The sequence below is a fragment of the Fulmarus glacialis genome, unplaced genomic scaffold (assembly GCF_000690835.1).
Source record: "Fulmarus glacialis isolate BGI_N327 unplaced genomic scaffold, ASM69083v1 scaffold7638, whole genome shotgun sequence".
Classification (NCBI taxonomy): Eukaryota; Metazoa; Chordata; class Aves; order Procellariiformes; family Procellariidae; genus Fulmarus; species Fulmarus glacialis.
The window spans coordinates 62,244-81,341 of NW_009228871.1; the positions used below are offsets into that span (position 1 = coordinate 62,244).

A 19,098-nucleotide genomic window follows, 5' to 3' on the forward strand; every position below is an offset into this window, starting at 1 on the left:
GAATAAAAAGGTGTAAATAAAATGAAAAAAGTAAGGACAGATATACAAGACATTAATCTGCACATGTACCTCTAGTTCAGCATGAAATAGATTTACTAACTTCTACATGAGAGCTCATAGTTCAAATAAGATGCACCTTTAAATGCTCCTAACTGGGCATCTTCTTACATTATATGCAAGTAACTTGCAGTGAACTCACAAATCAGGTCACCGTGAAAGCAATTAAGTACAAAAAAGTTTGTGCATTATCTCTGTAATCTCTATGCCTATACTAGACACAGAAAAAATCACAAATAAATATGTTTCAAAACCTTCCATAAAATAATGATACTTCAAGAGAAATGAAGTCAACTGGTAGAAACGTAAGTTACACAAGTTAGTGTATCTGCTTACACATATAAGCATGAAGTCATATTGTGATCTGTGCAAAAAATTAAATGCAACTTTGCCTTAAAAAGAAAACGTAGAACATTTAATTACTTTATGACTGGATTCACCGTCCAAACTAGCTGTTGTAACAAAACATGTTCCGTCTCCTCTACTACTTGATAGAAATATTAAGTCACAGGGGAATGTTTCATCTTCTTTTACCATTACAATATCTCCAACCTAGGGAAAAAACACAACAAAATAAAATGCATTTATCATTTATGTAGCAGCCCAAATTTCAGATTTCAAAACCAAAACCTAGGTTCACTCAAATATCTTGAAAACTCATCAATTTTTATTTACACCAGGATTTTACCACAGGAGTAAAGAACTACAGAAATATCTCTAAAAAACTGAATTACACCTTGTAGAATGACTGAGGTCTACTGTGTACTACCTTTCATAGAATCATAGAATTATAGAATCATTAAGGTTGGAAAAGACCTCTAAGATCATCAAGCCCAACCGTCAACCCAACACCACCATGCCCACTAAACCATGTCCCTAAGCTCCTCATCTACACGTCTTTGAAATACTTCCAGGGATGGTGACTCAACCACTTCCCTGGGCAGCCTGGTCCAAGGCCTGACCACTCTTTCAGTAAAGAAATTTTTCCTAATGTCCAGTCTAAACCTCCCTTGGCGCAACTTGAGGCCATTTCCTCTTGTCCTATCGCTGGTTACTTGGGAGAAGAGACCAACCCCCACCTCGCTACAACCTCCTTTCAGGTAGTGGTAGAGCGCGATGAGGTCTCCCCTCAGCCTCCTCTTCTCCAGGCTAAACAGTCCCAGTTCCCTCAGCCGCTCCTCATAAGACTTGTTCTCCAGACCCTTCACCAGCTTCGTTGCCCTTCTCTGGACACGCTCCAGCATCTCAATGTCCTTCTTGTAGTGAGGGGCCCAAAACTGAACACAGGATTCGAGGTGCAGCCTCACCAGTGCCAAGTACAGGGGCACGATCACCTCCCTACTCCTGCTGGCCACGCTATTTCTGATACAGGTTATCCTCTCAGGATAACCACTTTGCAAGTACTGTCTTATTAAGTTTTGCAACATTATTTGAGAGATGGAAGATACTATCCTTGTTTTAAGGGTAAATACAACAAAACATTGTTTCAAAAACAGCTGGAGATGTGAGCCACTCTTGTTGGCTCTTGAGGATAAGCATCTAGCTCCAAATATTATAATTAGAGATAGCTGAAAAAAATAAGAATTCCAAGTCTGCCAATGAAAATAGGATACATTTTCAGCAGAATTTATGACTAGAAGTCCATCCTATTTTTATCCATGTTTAAAGGTGAGCAAATTAATTTTTATTCATGCAAACATAGGTAATATCTTACAGCGTGTTAAAGAGTGTCACAGAACGGCCAACAAACTATAAATTCAAAATATTACTGTAAACCATTCACTTGAGAAAAACAGCCTTTGATACATTTTTGGAGGTCATCTTTTACAAAGGAATATAAAAAAAAAATGAACAAATGGCAAAGATATACTACATGTTTTAAGAATACCAAATTTTCAATAAAAATCCTATCAAAATACGTAATTTTTGCAATTTTTCATGTAGCTCAACATCTGTTCAATATACTTTTATGTCATAATTCATTCTCGTAAGATTCAGCTTAATCATTGTTCTCGTGATAAAACTTATAAAGCTAAATTCCAATATCCTTAGCAGTTGGCAGGAGTCAGCTAATTCTAGTTAAGCAAAATAGTCTGATAACAATCAGCAATAGTAACATCTAATAACAAAATTGTGACAGTTTAGATAAGATTTACTAACATGTATTGAAGAACCAGAACAATGATAATAAATGAGATTTAACTTCTTGTAGATATGAAAAAGGCTTTTTTTTAACCAATAGCAATGAAAAATTGCAGATTGTACATATGGCATAGGAGAATGCAAGTTGCTAAGCATACCTGCAACAATCAGGTATGAAAATTAACAGAAACTTCAATAAGAAATTTTCCATCTTTTGTGTAAACAATGGCGTCTTTTTGAAAATCACGACTTCTAGTGCAGCAGTAGAGCTGTATGGTTTACTAATTTTCAGTCTCTGAATGAAAATTAGAGACGTATTAAAACAGCATAATCCCCATTTCTAGGGAAAAGAAGCTGCACTTTTAACCAATAATAAAAAGTTTTGGGCCATTCAAATTTAGGAAGGGATTAATTTCCGCATGTATTTCCTTTTGATTAAATGACTTCTCATGTACCATTCTGCAGACCCAGGGAAGTGAAGATACGTAGTGAGACAGTGAAGGGGTAGGTTTGGAACAGGAGGCAGTGAATGTCTTGGCTGGAGCCAGCCTGAACAATACAGGGCCTTCATCCCGAAGAGCAGTGGGCCCTGACGGACCAGACTACTGCTCAAGTTGCCTTATTCTTCCAAGATGTATCTTCACGACAACCTGCTTTTTTGCCACAACATCATTCATTATGAAAGACGGTGACATGATAAATTATAATAAAGCCCTCAGAGTGAGAACTTTACCAAAACCAGACAAAACACTGTTAGGGAATTATCTTGAATAAACTGTTAGGTGACAGAGAATCCACCTATTCCTAGAACAAACTGTAAGAACACCACGTAACTATTTTGATTTTACTAGCTGTCTTTACCACTGAAAACAACATTAATGTAATTAGCAGCTACCTAAAACACAGCAATATTACTGGAAGTTTAATCACCTCTACAGATGCCTTGAAAGGAAAAATCAGAATTCTTCAGAACATTGAATCTGGCCAGAGAGAAAGTTGGGAGGCCAGTTTAGCGAACAAAACCCTTCTGATAGTAAAGTGTCACTACAAGAACAAGCATGAGAAAAAATGCCCACTGGGTCTGGAGCTTAAAACTTAAGTTTCAGAAAGTGAGTTTTTAGGTCTAACTCATAAAGACAAAAGAGTCCTCTTACTTTTGATTTTCACAGATCATAGTGTTGAATGATCCTTATTATTTATTAATTAATCCAGCAAGATTACCTCTCTGTAAGCCACAGCATACAAGTCACCCTGCAAGCCAGGAACAATCTATAATACAACAGCCTATTAAAACAGAAGTTAATAATCTAAACAATTTGCAAAAGAAAAGAGGTAGGAATAAAATGAAAAAAAAAAAAAAAAACAAAAAAAAAAATACTAGCAAAGAGCATCTTCTTAATAAAATTTAAAAGGTGTTCTGACAACATTTGCCACTGTGTCAGCTAAAGGTGCAGAGGATGGAGCCAGGCTCTTTTCAGTGGTGCCCAGTGACAGGACCAGAAGCAACGGGCACAACCTGAAACATGGGAGGGGCCATCTCATTTTCACTGTGAGGATGACTGAGCACTGGCACAGTTTGCCCAGGGAGATTGTGGAGTCTCCCTCCTTGGAGGTATTCAAAACCTGTCTTGACAACCAGCTCTCAGTGGCCCTGCATGAGCTGGGGGGTTGGACCAGATGACCTCCAGAGATGCCTGCCAACCTCAACCAGTCTGTGATTCTGTGAAAAAGAAACCTCATCTTTTAGCAATTCTCTTTTTCCTTTCTTTAATCAAATGTCCATAGGCTTTAGGTGCAGAAGGATCTACCTTTATACAATCTAGCCTGTTTTCTTGCATAATACAGGTCAGAGAATTTTACCCATTTATCCATACATACAGATATCCCTTTCCATGCAACTATTCCTATGCCTGGTTCTCCTATCATTTAGTTGCTCAAAATACAATCTCTGAATGGCAAAGAATAGGAGAGAAATTGAAAAAATATGGGCAATAGATTAATTAATGGAATACAAATTCCAATTACGTGGTACTTTATTATTATTATTTGGAATATTTAACTGTTTAGTTACACATATGGAATACTCAGCATATGAAGCCCTACGCAGGAGCTATCACACTCAAAGGAAAGGTCACAGCAGAAAGGCTGTGAACACTGTAGAGCCATTTATGCCCAAACAAGACAGAGCAGAAAAAGATATCCCGAACAAAGATACTAGAAATAAGGAAACTCCAAACAAGTATCTATCAAATTTGCTGAGTTCTAAAGAGAATAATGATGAAAAGTTAATCCCCTAACAAAAAAGAAAAAAAAAGAAGCAGCAGAAATTAATTTCTGAAAATAACCTTCAAAATACCAGGAAGGGAATGTAGCAGCATTCAGAAGTCCAATGAAGAGGCTGTGATTTGATGGGTAATGAAGAAAGTATTCTGAATGTGGTGTATATATATGTATGCATATATATGTGTTGTATACATAGGACAAATTGGTAGTGTTGACTATCATAATCAGGCTTAAATAAATTATTAATGTGGATAACCACAGAGGATCGAAAACGGAGAAAAGACAAAAGACAAATCATGAGTGAAATTCCAAGTTAAAAAATGGAAAATGAAAGGAACAGTTATGAGAGGAGTCAATACAGCAAAGATAAAGCAGAAACATATCTAAAAATACTTTATTCAGAGGCATTAAATTAAAAATTAGTATATTGTAGGTCTAATCTCCATTAAATATAATAAATGCTACAACATCATGACACTAGATTTCTGTATAATTTGTTTTACAAGAAGTGTGAAGTAAACCCTGACTCCTAAAATCTGTTAAGTCATAGTTACTTACTCTTAATTTTCGGCTTTGCTTTCTAACCAGTTTACCATGTTGAATGAAATGAACAGGGCATTGGTTCATTGCATTGTCAGCTTTATGTCGAAGCCAATCTTCATAACCCTAGAAAACAATGAAATGGAATGACACAGTGATGCACATTTGGCTATAAAGACACAGAACAGCTCTAGCTTGCAACAAAAAATTCAAAAATTATCCTTGACCAAGATAAGGAAAAACAAAGAAAATATTCTCACTAGAACAAATGAAATTGTGATACACATCAGTAATATAGTAATGTTGGACATACATGAAAAAGAGCATTCATGGTTACAATTAGTCAACAAAACCACATATTTTAATGAAGACGTTTTGATGAATAGGGATGTTTATAACGTGTAGAACAATTTCTGGTATTTAAGTGATCATCTCTTGCTCACTTAAGGAAGTCAATAGAGCTCTATTGACTCTTGAGTAAGTGCAAAGTACTTATAGAAGCAGTTGCTGAGAAGATAAAAGTGTAGAAAATATATTTTGGAAGACTGGGACTCCATATTGAAAGATGATAGTCACGACATGACTGAAGGTGGCCATATTTGCTGACTGTCATACAATTATGTCTAACTTTTTAACCCTATATACAATATATATAGTCCTGAAGAATTTTGTTTCAAGAGACTTTGCAGAGTAATCTATTTTGATTGCTCCATTATCCTGTGAATTTGTGTTTTATACAAACAGACAAAGTAAAGGACAGGGAATCTGCAACTTTCCATTCAAAGGTCCTGCCGTGGGATAAAGATTGGGACTGACAAAGACACCAGTGGTTATGACATGGAAAATATCACTTGTATTCCATAGCATTTCTACATCTAACTCTCTTGAGCACATTTGAAAAGCCAATGTCTTATGCAATTCTATTTCAACAGAAGAACTTTTATTAGGAACTTTTATACTCAATGATGTGGCAAGAACTGATTTCAAAAAAATACTTCCATTTCATGGATTAATTTTCACATTAAAAATGAGAGAATACTATAATATCTGTTCAATACTGAACTGTAGAAAGCACTGCAGCTACCATTATGAACTGCAGAGTATAATCAACATATACTGAAGACTTGAACCAAAATAATTTTTATTATCTGTTCATACTGTAAAGGCTAAGGAAATCCCAAAGGTAAGAGCAGATTTATCTTATAAGCTTTTGTAGTTCTTATTAAATTAATTTTCAGTCATTATGGAAAAGCATAATAGGATGTAGACAGTTATTTAGAAAGAAACAAATAAAAGTCAAAGTGTGCTGAGTAAATACAAGAATGTAAATGATTCCTTAGAACACAAGGATATCAAAATTATAAAGTAATTTAGAAGATTGTGTTGAATTAGTGAGACAACATAATGTAGCAACCAGTTCTACTTAAACTACAGAAACAAAAATAAAATTACTCCGTCAAAGTTCATCCCAATCATTCTTCACGCATTGCCCTAAGACAGTCTAAAACAAAAAGGCAGGGAAAATTGAAATGCAAAACAAATAATAACATTCTTTTTGGTTATACTTTTGTTCACTAAACTACTCACCTGTTTGATAGCTGTTACGGTGATGACAAATAAAAGTGGGAGTCCACTTGTAACTGGACTAGTAGGTGTATCAATAATCAACTGCAACAAAAGGGACAAAGATTTTCCAGTTATATTTTTGTGAATGTAAGCAGTCAATTTTTCAAGCAAGACGTTTCAAGTAATTTTTCAGCAGTATGTTACAATGCACCAAGGAACTTTAATTAAAAAGAACAGTACTTTAATACAAAATTTCAAAAATAACTATATGCTATAGTAAGATACAATACTATACTTAGATCACGTTAACATTCAGACGTTAATGCCTAGTAAAAATATTTGCTTGCGAGGGTTTAAGTACCAGGCTGGAAAGCTGCAGCTTTGGAGGCAAAATTACTGAGCAGTGCTAGAAATCAGCATAGTGCTATTTTCACATATTATACAATAGAGCTGTTCCTATGCATGCAAGGAATAAATCCTGAAATACTGAGCTGTGGCTTCTGCAATTATATTCAAAGAGGTATACTCCATAGAAGGAGTTCAGATACCGAAACTGCTCTGGGAATCCGCATAGCTTTTCTTTCTGCACAATCTGGTGTACAAAGTAATACAGCTTTTCACTTAACTTAGTAAGATTTTTATTGTTTAACACATTTAAGCGACAGCAAAAGATTCAGAATGAAGACACCTAGAAAGCAGCAAACTAGTTATCTGACGTAATAATTACAAACCCAAGTATTTATGTACCACTCTAAGCAAGCATTGTATAAGCATCTATATTTTGGTTTCTCTACAGGCTTTAATGACAGCACAGTTGAAAAATTTCTGCCAAGGCATCATTCTGTTATAAAAAATACAATATTTAGCAAAACTAATAGAAGTTTATCATCCACATAATTTATAACAATGGCTTTACTGATTTGGATGTTTGTTTATTACAAAATAAAAATAAAAAATGACACTCATTCTTTTCAGTTTTATCAAGAGATGTCTTGCCATCAAACCAGTGATGGTGTCAATTTCTCTTTAGGTTAGATTCACATTTACAAACTGGAAATGAAACAAAACTCTTTTGTCACATCATGAATGTAAAAGGCTATCCAAGCTCAACCATTTACCTCCCCAGTTTTCAAAACCAGTGGATTTTCAAACCTTTTTCAACTTCTTGTTTTTTTAGGAAGAGGCCAGAAATTTATTAAACAATGGGGATAGCTTACCTGAACAAGGAAAATTATGAGAAAATAGAAGTTAGCTATTCTTCTGAATTGCTCAAACAAATTTTTCGGTACAAAGTTCCAAAACGTGTACTGAAAACAAATGCACAGATTATCAGTGTTTGTGAGAGAAGTATTATTCACATTCTACGTTCCAAAACCAAAGAAATTCATAATTCACAATTCAAGATTAAACTGAACAAAAAGTGGTAGTATTTCTGCTATTTTGTTTAAATATTATTTAATTTAAATTTAAATATTATTTATTTACTGAAATGGAATCTTAAATTGGCAGTCATGTATTCCTGGAATCATATCAACTGCCTCAGGAATTTTCTGAGCTGCTATAATCTTGGTACTAGGAACTGAAATAATTTTTAACTAGCAACAATACTCACTCAGAGATTTAGTTATAAAACAGTTCAGTTAAATCGAAGGATTTTTAAAAATTCCTAGTCACTTCTAACACCACTTTCAATTCACTTCCATTTTGTACACATGACTTGAGGAGGTAGGTGGCACTCTGAGAGTTAACTATTCAGTAACAGCAAGTTCACCGAATAATGGTGTCCAAGCCCCCCTTCTCTTCCTTGGTTTGGACACAAGCATACTCCTCAAAATAAACTATAGCACAGAGTAAGAGTATATGGCTGCATATTTCTCTACTGATCTTACAAATTATCTAAAATTTAATAAAATGACATAACAAACAGTATATAAAAGTGCAAACAGAAAATGCAAAAAACGTCAAAGGAAAAAAATCATATAAAAGTGAGAAAGGACTTTATATCACCTAGTCCCTTCCTCTGCCCTGCAGCAGTTTCAAATACACTCTTTTGACACAGATCATTCTGTGGGTCCAAAAAAATTTGCAAGGATTGCTTATTGGAATGCATGTAAAAATGTCAGCTAAAACTGTGTGAAAAGGTGTGAAAAATGGCTTTAGAAAACTAACATTGTATCATCTTGTTATCCAAATTATCATTTGACACATTAAAAAATGACAACTCCAATGTAACTTTCATTTCAAAGGAGACAGGCTAAGAAGCTTCTCCCAATTATTTGCTCTGCTAGAAATGTGCCTTGTATCTTCTTGGCGGATTGCACCGATACTTGCTGATGTGCAAATTACGCCATAAGTTATACATCTTCCAAATTTGGCCCCAAAAGCAAAGACAGCCAGAGCTCTAGAAGAAAAATACCTGTATTCCACCTGCAGATGAAAAGGATCCCCAAGAAGCATGCCTTAGTTATACATTAAACCCCTACTATGCAGAGTCATCTTTTTACTTGTTTGTGCTTAAAGCCTGGACATGTGTAGGACATAGGAATGAAATGTTCTTTTTCTACCATGTGCCAAAAATGAGTATCTATTCTAAATATGCCCTAAGTAAACACCCTGCTTAATAGTTACCTCAATATTAAATCACCTGTGAGCAAGCCAAAACTCAGACAGGCATACATGCAATAGCTGGAAAGTCAAGTGCTCTCATCGTGCAATCAGAATACTTTTCATCAGACTGGAATGCTGTTTGCACTGCCCACTACCCAACTACTTATCTTGGAATTTCAAAACAGAACTGGTTAGACTTGATTATTTTTCCTTGCACAACAGTCGCAATCATTCAAAGCTGCTGTTGTGATATGTGACAATATATTCTATTGATAATAATTTTTTGTTTTCATCATTAACTTCGATTATCAGCCAAATTATCTGTTTTCTAATCTTGTGCATTTATTTCTTTATGAATCTCTGTCTGCTGAGAGGTGTTACTTAAAATGGATGCTTCTTTAACACAGAGAACTTCTTAAAACTTTATTTTCAATCAACCTGACAGACTTCCAACACTTTATTACACCGGGTTTCAGATATACAAAGTACATCATTCTGCCTATTCTTCTTCAAAGGAGAAGTAACAATTTTTGAAGTTTAGCCAAGAAAGACAGACCACTAAGATGTCAAGACAGACTTCCCCCTGCCCAGCCATCAGTAGCTCAGAGCAGTATCTACAAATGGATGATTAATGTTTAACCACCATAACTACTGCCAGGATAAACAACAGAGTGGCTGCCACTCAGAACAAGATTTATCTCATGACTGCATTCAAGGCAGTTTTTCTACCATAGTTAGGCAAGAACAAAATAAAAATCTTTGAAGAAAAGACATTAAAAATGAAGATATTAAATACATTGATTACTGTGCCCAGATAGAGAGTTAATACCATCTCTCTTCTTCAGATAATTTCTAGTCATGCTCTTTGTAAACTCTGAAAAGCAGCTTAGGTATATTTAACTACCTTTTTTCACTATAAATCACTTGAAAAAAATAAGGTTATCCAAATAGTTACGCACTTAAAGCTTTTCACTTGGGGAAGGCTTAATTGATCTTTTTCAGTTGCTGCAAAAAACTTAAAGGCCAGAGCCCAGACATGCCTTTTGCATACAGGAGGTAATACATCAGTCAGCAAGTAGTAGAGTTAGGTCTTCATCCAAGAGATGAACACATTGTGCGAACAGATGCATCTGAAGTACTGTGCAAGGAACCGTAAAATCAGTCTGTCTAGAGTCAAAACAGCATAATTCAAGTAGATTTTCTTCCCATTTATAATCGTAACAGCACCTGCAGTGCTGGTGTATTTCTGTAATCATGTGCTTGGACTACTTATGTGCACCTCCACAGCATTCCCGCTCATGCCCCTGCTCCATCTCACCAATTCCTGCATCCTCTTTGCTAATGCCATGTTGCTTCCAGCTCCAACACCTCGTTACAGCCAGTCCCATGAATTCAAAAATATAAAATAGTGTCTTCTTAACAATAGTTTAATTTTTTAAAACACTGTATTTTGATCTTTTCATTTGATATCTGTATGTCAGAATTTTGGCTCACATTTCAAGCTTCTCCTTCCATCCTAAGAGGCAGATATTTTCTTAAGTAAAAGGAGAGTTTCTTAAGTAATCACTTGACTTCAAAAGCTGGAGCTGTAAGAAAAAAGCACTCCACATTGCATTATTGAGTTCTGTCAACACCTCAGTTTCTTACAGCTTATTTGTTTTAAACAGTCACCATCTCTCTTCCAACCTGCTCTGGTTTCACTCCTTTCCCTCAACCTTTTCTAATGTTTCTTGTAGATGCTTAAAATTATTCTGACAAAAATATCTACTATGTTGCTTCAGCCCTGGTTTGTAGAAATCTTGCTGTGCTGATTCTCATCCCTTCCGCAAAATAGAATCCATCTTGAGAATAGTAAGTTCAGGGAAGAACAGATAAAAGCTGAACAATAATCTTGCAGTCGTTTCTTCAAGTTTTTCAATGTTTTTAACAGATCAAGACACGTACACAAAACTTGAACACGCCCGTAGTGATTTCAGTATTTTTAACATACAGATTTGTATAGTATCTATCAGTTACCTAGGGACAATACATTCTTAAAGCTGCCAGCTTAACAATTGGACTGTATATGTGTGTGTATATGTACATATATATGCATATAACATTTTATATATAATAATACATAACAAACATGTTATATATATTATGTACATATATTTATCCCCCTTCAACAGAACAGCTGAAAAAGGTCTTATCAGAAGTTTGACAACTTCTTTAAAATTAGTTTTATTTCTAAAAATGTTACTTTTTTTTTTTTAAAAAACACAATTTGTAAATTCTAATAGAACAGAGAACTGGCAGAGAAAACTATAGTAAAGGGTGTGAAAAAAGGACATCAATAATTAGCTGAAATCCTAAGAACTGAGTCCAGAGTATGGCTTGTCTATCTCAAGTGGCTGGCTTATAACCACACAGGAAGTGTGTAGCAGAACTGATCTATGATCTACCATGTATTAAATCAGTCTCAACTCTCTAACTTCTTCAGGCAAAAAACTTCAGTCTTCTGTGCTTACATATGATTCAATAAAATTGGAATAGTAATATGCGTGAAATTTTGAAAAGCACTTTGCAACATTTAGGACAACTTGGAATGAACACAGAAATACACAATTAACTACATTTTAATGAAAGTACTAACATGCATGCCACCTGCGCAGTTTATCACTCCATTGAGGGAGAGACCTCTGTTTCTCCACACCACGTGATGTGGGGTGGTTCACATCACATGGATCATGGTAAGCTCTGTTACGTGTAGGGCTTTTGTATGTGACTAAGAGCTACCTGTTCACTTCAGAGACAGTGCAAAAATGATAGTGATTTGGGGAAATCAATTCAAATGGTGCCTACACATTTGAATGAACAAGCATACAGATTTTGTCATAGGGTTCCTTAAAAATAGTTGCTGGTAAAACAGGATTTCTATGACAAAGAAGCGTATCTTTAGTAGTCTTTTTTCAGCAACTCTCAATCTTATCAAATAGGGTCTGTATCTCCAGAAACTCCTCTGACAAAGGTGTCCCCCAGCATCTGGAAGATTATCTAATTACAATTTAAAAAAACCTTACAGCAAGGAGGACTGACTACAGACAGAAGTCACGAAGAGCATTAAGAAAAGGGAAGAAAGAGTGAGAGTATGTGTGCGAGAGCAACTGAGCTTCACTTTCTCATATGTAAAGTGAGGGGAATTACACCTGTCCTCTCTGGTGTTGGGTTTGGACCTGCCTTCTTTCCTTCCTTTCACCACTTCTCTCTTGCTGCATACAGGCTCCATACTGGTATGAAAAACTTAACTTAAAAGCTCTGTTTGGGGCAGTACCAGCAGAGAACAGAAGATCGCTGTCAACCCTGGGCTGCGTCGGGGGAAGGGTAGATGGCTTCTCCTGGGAACATGAGGGAGGTTGCAGAGCACCTTTGCCCTGGAAATCCCACCCCGAGCAGGATCATCAAGAGCTAACAGCTCTTCCTTGCTCTCTCTAGACACCGGCAGTTGTCCGCAGAAGGAAACTGTATTATCATGCCTGGAAGGGAACTGCACGCTCATGCATTCCCACCCCATCACAGCTATTACTATCGCTGAGCTGGCACCTGCGAGAGTCCAATTGATTCAGTAGCATTTGAGATTGACTGCCAATCAAGCCCCTTCGCTCTTCTTCATCGCTAACAGCTCCTGCCCCACTCACCCTTTGGCATGGCTGGGCAAACCTGACTATTTAACCCTTGCAGCATTGGATCTGACCTTCTGCTTCAGCCAGTATGGCTGTGAGTCAGTGGATTACCTAGGCACAATCTGGGAGCTCCACGTTACAGCTGCTTTTAGAGCAGATCAGTATGTCCACACTAGAAGGCACACACAACATTCCCTGCATTGCTACCTGTCCCATATGCATTTGTGTCTACCCATCCTCTCTATCACCACATGGCATGCTACACATAAACATTTATCAGCTTCACAAACACATGACCATGCCTGTTCCCACTGTGGGCTTTGGATGTTTTTTTTGACTTTCAAATGTCATTGCTAAGGGCTGTGTTTGAAGTCCTCAACTTGAAACTGCCATGTCATGGCCCTAGAGAGGCCAGACAAACCTTCCAGTTAGGAAGCATCACCTTGGAGAGGTGTGGGACAGCCTAGGTCTCCTCTGGGTTCCAAGTGCCTCATCTTGGTGGAGGCATTTTAATATTTCCTTAAGCTTCAGTATTAAACATTTCTTCTAAATGTGGCAACAAAATGAGAAATCAGAGCCCCCCCAGTCTTTGTGTTTTTATAATGATGCTAAGAGTGAGTGCTGCAGGGAAGAGGTATAGCACAAGGGCATGAATTTCTGCTAAAAGAAAGGAACATTTCAACACCATCCACTGAAATGTGTCAGAATTACTTAACTTTATTGAACTATTAGTCACTGCAATTGAGATGACTCACAATTAATCAGATTAGCACTGAAGGTAGCTAAAGTTTCCCTTGCAATTTATAGGATTCTCAACATGCAGCTTTATTTTTTCAGGCCATTCTCATACAGATCAATGTTTGGATCAGTATTTGATGACAAGTCCCAAGGAAACATGCAGACAACAGAAGATTGTATTATTTGTGAAACAAAACCGGGAGCACTTCTGGTCCATGAATATAGTTGTACAGCATTGCAAAGCAGGAGTTAATAATAGCACTGTCTTCCCATCTAAGTTCACCTTATTGCTTCTTTATAAGAACCTACACAGGAAATAAAGCTACAGTACAAGTCAGCATTTCATAATTTCATATCACAAGTTAACTTGAATGAAATCTCTTTACTTTAGGGCAAATTCTTCAAGTAACAGTTCTGCATCCACTGTAGACTCAATCTTGCATTTCACGTATGAGTCATATCCCGCTACTCTTCAATATCATCTTCTGGGAGCTTAGGCCCCACTGCTTCCAGTTATGTTAGTGACCCAGGCACAAGTGTTTTTTGTAGCTGTAAAAATTTCTCTTTATGAAATGATGACATTAAAAGTTTGCAGCTAGACAGGATCATCAAGGCAAAATACTGTGTTTGATAACCCAGAGACTGTAAAGAAGAATAAATGACTTTGTAAGTCTCTCTAACCCAGCTTTCTTTATGGGCGGTATGCAAAAAAACAATCAGCCCTCCTGCAGAATGTTCCTGGGGTTTCTAAGTTTGTCAGCGGTCTCTGACATGCCAGGAAGTCTCTGATCTCTCATTCAACAGGCTATTTTACCCTAGCATCTCTGAAATGTTTAGTTCTTTCTTGTGGTTCATTCTCTAGGTTGCCTGTCAAAAGCAGTAAGCAGCTGTAATTAAACATGTTCTTACAGAACTCCATACTGTTGCCTCAAAAAGATTTTATTTTCTGTAAGACTTTCCCCTCTGTTCAAGAGACAGATGTACAAATTCAATTAGAATTCAGTTCATTGATTCAGCTAGAACAGGAGATGCAAATCCCTACTTTGTCTACAAATGACTGAGATCCTTGAAGCGTAGCGTTCTATAAAGATACCAGGAAAAGGAATTTGAATGTTAGAAAATATTAACAAATGAATAAAGAACTAAAAAAGTCATTATGCCACTGTATAAATCCATAGTTAGCCTACACATTGAATGCTCTGTGCATTTCTCCATCTTAAAAACTCTACAGCTGGCTTGGGAAAAAGGTACAGACCAATCTGAGCAAAGGTATGAACAAGCTTCCACACAAGCCATTATTGAACAGACTAAGGTTATTTAGCTTGGAAAGGAATATGGTGGAATATCACTAACAGAATCAAGAAAATAAACAGGGGATAACCATTGTTCTCAGATTCAAGGACTTGGAACATGAACTGAAATTAGCAAGTAGGAGTTTCAAAATGAAGATTCATAGTTTCTTTTGGCAAACATTTCTACAGTTTAACTGTGCCTTAACTATGTATTCTGAAAATTTACATGGGCTCAAAAAGCATTGAGGAAATTCACAGAGGATAAATTCATTAAAGACTTATTAAATACAAAATCATCACTTTTGGCTCACAAATGGCAAGTCACAGATCACCAAATACTAAGAGTATTCAGGGGACGTATCACTATGCTTACTTGTTCTTGCATTCTTCCCTAGGCATTTACTGCTGGTGACAACATACTGAGCCAGATGGACCTTCAGCCATTCTTAGCTGGTCAGGCATATCCACATACTACTATGCATGTACAGATACTCTGTTTAGCATACTGATTGGGATACTCCCAGCACAAAAATATGGAGCTTGGACCTTAAGGAAGTTTCATATTAAAAAGTTGTTTTGTAATTTATCAGTCTTTAAAAAAATAAAAGCCTTTTATTATCCTGTTTCAGAAACAAAAAAGTTGTTTCCCACCAAGTTTGTTAACTGCTACTGCTGCATAGTTTAACTTACTTCCCTTGACATAGCAGTTCTACTAACCAGTAAATAATTTCAAAATGTGAATAATTTTTAAAGAAAAAAAAAAGCAAGCAACCTCCCTGCCAATTCAATTACTTTTTTTTTCTTCTCATTTGAAACATTAGGATTTTCTACTAGCTGATATTTTGTCATGCTGCATCACTGTCATATGATAAATTCAATCAAGGGCACACAACAGCTACTTTAAAGGCTAACACCCTAGGCAGCTGAAGTAGCTAAAAGTTAGATCAACATAAGGATCCATCTTACTAACGTCACTACCTCTAGAACATAAGCAAACTGCATGCACAATCCAAAAGACGTAAGTTTTTGCCTTTTATTATTTCAACACAGCCTTTTTGTAATGCATTGTTAAAATCCTAATTGAATCAACACATCAAATAAAAAGAGCATTTTTGTCTGGCCAAGGTCTGTCTAGGTATCATTTTTCACCACCAGGAATATGTCATTAAGCAGACAGAACATTAACCACATTCCACAGTGACACTGCAATATACAAGAAATATCCCTCTGTGCTGGAATCAAATTATCATCTTGCTGACACCAGGAAACCTCTGGTGAAGCACAGTAAAGTTTACCTTTGAAAGGAAATAACATGAACCTTAGACCTTCCTCGTTATTTCAAGCTGCTGTCTTTTTTCCAGGGCTTTATGACAGGGCATTTATTAGTATAGCAGCATTCAGATAGTCTAATTGATGAGGTTTCCTCATGGTTTTAAACTACCCGTTTTAGAAATTCAGTTTGTCTTAAATTGGTAAAATCTGTACTTGGAAGTTCAGAGTTCCTCATCCTTGAAGAGCAATCACATACTTTCTTATCTAAGCATTAAAGACCTATAAAAGCACAGCTGAAAGTTACTGTCTGTCTTACTCATGAAAGATGAAGGAAGTATCCTTCACGGTTGAGGCAACATTATACAGTCTGCTTGCGTGCATGTATTTTACTCTAACAATTATGGATTTCCCATCTTAATTTTGTACATTTGAATATTTTTCAGGAAGCTTACGTCTGTGTTTCTTAAGCTGTGGTAGTGTTCATAAGGGAGCAAGTGACAAGGACAGAGTGAAAGGTTAAGAGCTAGCTAGCTTACACAACCAGAATGAATGCAAGTCAAGTCACGATGGTGCTTTACCCAGGCTGTTCGGGATGGAGCATGTGAATAATGGAGTTTACTTGAAAGGGACAGCACAGGCAAGACAGCATGGAAAGTTCTCATATAAAGACAACTGTCATAAAACAGAGCTTTCAGCAGTCTAAGGAACTGTTCAATATTATAAAGCATCTATGTGAACTCTGTTCCCTCCTGAAATATCACCACTGTATTTACTTTCACAAAGATGACTTTATATGATTTTATTTTTTAAGTGTGAGAAGTTTAATCAATAAACAGAAAATTTCAGAAACATTGTATATATAAAGAAATTATTTCCACTAATAATCTTTTGTTTATGGAAAACTGTTTGCAGACACAGTTCACAACTAAAGAGTTAAATATTTAAAACATTTCACTAAACATGCTTTATATCCAAATAAAAACATAGTGAAATCTCTGTCCTGAACTAGTTGAAATCATACATATTTACTAATTGCTGGCAGGGATCCTCAGTTCAATCCAGGTTTAAGTCATACTTAAAAATCTCACTCTGCAAAGCACGGTAACTTGAAACTTCCACTAATTTTATCATCACAAAAAGATGTCAAACATCTTGCAGAGTCAAGTAGGATGTTTTTATTTCAAAAAGCATCAGCAGTAACTTCAATGGCTTTATTTACATATGTCCCAGATGAGATGTACAAGACGAAAAATAAGAAAAGTGTCACAGGAGTACAAAGATTTGTATAAAATTTGATTATCTTCAATAATCCAAAAGGCGATATAAATTAATGTGTAGAGCACAGGATTTCCCACTGTACTAGTTTGACTGTATTCCATCTGGATTATTTACTGCATTACCCTTCTAATATTCTATCTAATTAAAGATGCCTACATACTATGCTGTTTGTTATTACACTGTCGTTGAATGAAGCACAGAAAGGAGGGAGTAAAAATAGTAGTGAAGATAGTAAAACACAAAATTTCACATAAGAAATGAGACACAGTTTGAGAGAAGTGTGGGGTTTATTACAGTTTTGCCATTATATTAATGGATGGCAAGTGTTCAGATCCACGAAGGTCAGCACTCAGTTCCTTGAGATCACAAGGTTCCTAAAATGAGTCTGTCGATCTGAGCCACTGTTCAAAAGGAAATTTTCCCAGCAGAGGAGCTATTCTTTTGAATTCATTATTTCATAATAGGTTGAAGGTGTGTTCTCATAAAGATTCAAATCTAAGCACATTAAAAAGTTGAATTTCTTGGAGTGTTAGCCATACAATAAGCTGCAAATGTTCACTTTTCCATGCCATTGCAGTACGAACTTTTGGCTAAAGCAAACCAGTCAGTCTAAACAGGTGGCAAGTACCAACAACCCAACTGCTCGCAGAAAGCTGCTGAAGCTTACGGAAAGATTTACTAGTTAAAGTGAGGGACAGCAGAAGGTTTCTAAAGGGCACAAATGTATCACAATACCAAGAGTTTAAGAATGATTCACTTGTACATGTATAACAAAGAATATTATATCTATGGGGTTTTGTCAGTATGAGCTTTTGAAGGGAATGGCACTGTTATTGTGGAGATAGCTCCATTTGTTGAACATGTACATTGATCATACTATTTCTAGTACTTTGAGGTATTGCTTTAGATTACAAAGAATGCTGTCTTTCTTGGCAAGATTTTCTTTACTCCAGGGTTGCCCAAATTAAAATTGCTTTCCTACTCCTTTGTGGAAAAGCACAGTATCACTCTAAGACTTTACTATGTACTATAGTAAACATTGGAGAGGTCATTCCATTCCTGTTCATGTTAGAGGCAATTTGGCAATTGGTTTTTGTGGAAGAAACTTGAGATACCTTCATTTTATCTTTGCCAGTCATGGTAAAGGAGAAATAGGAAGTATAGGAGGAAAATCTTGAAGGAAATAAATGAACACACAAAGAGTAACTTAAGCTGATTTATGTAAATGAATGAAAGAAAATACTACTACCTTTGATGAGACTATTCGGTTATCTGGAAATCTCTGTGGAATGTATGCTTCAGTGCCTGGAGGTGGTTCACGATGCCCAACATAAATAGTCCGACTGTCCACCCAATTCTCTTCTCCAGCACACTACGGGGGAAAAACAGTCATCGTGTCAGTTCACTCAGTATTTCTGCAGTAAGATAAGTCACACACTGATGATCATGTGTCTGATCATCAACACATACATGGCCATCAGTGCGTGACCCCTCACACTTCTCTGTATAATCTCAAGACCACTAAAACTCATAAAACTAAGTCAATTGTCAAAACTCTGCCTTAATTGCACTGCATTTTCCCTTAAGGCAATAAAAGGGAATCCATTAAAATTACTATTCTGATATTTTAGTTTTATAAACTGTCCTGGTTTCGGCTGGGA

The 19,098-nt window shown here is 36.3% G+C and overlaps 1 protein-coding gene across 1 annotated transcript in view; it reads right to left on the reverse strand.

Annotated features, from left to right (window-relative positions):
* Nucleotides 1–18,809, reverse strand: part of ATP11A (ATPase, class VI, type 11A) — a gene marked incomplete at its 5' end in the record, with an annotated part of 63,998 nt that extends 45,189 nt beyond the window's left edge. The window contains 5 exons of the mRNA XM_009583629.1: nt 481–609; nt 5,041–5,148; nt 6,610–6,690; nt 7,806–7,895; nt 18,687–18,809. Of these exons, the coding sequence (XP_009581924.1) occupies nt 481–609; nt 5,041–5,148; nt 6,610–6,690; nt 7,806–7,895; nt 18,687–18,809 (531 nt within the window). The remainder of the gene's footprint in view (nt 1–480; nt 610–5,040; nt 5,149–6,609; nt 6,691–7,805; nt 7,896–18,686) is intronic.
* Between the last annotated feature and the right edge of the window lie 289 nt (nt 18,810–19,098).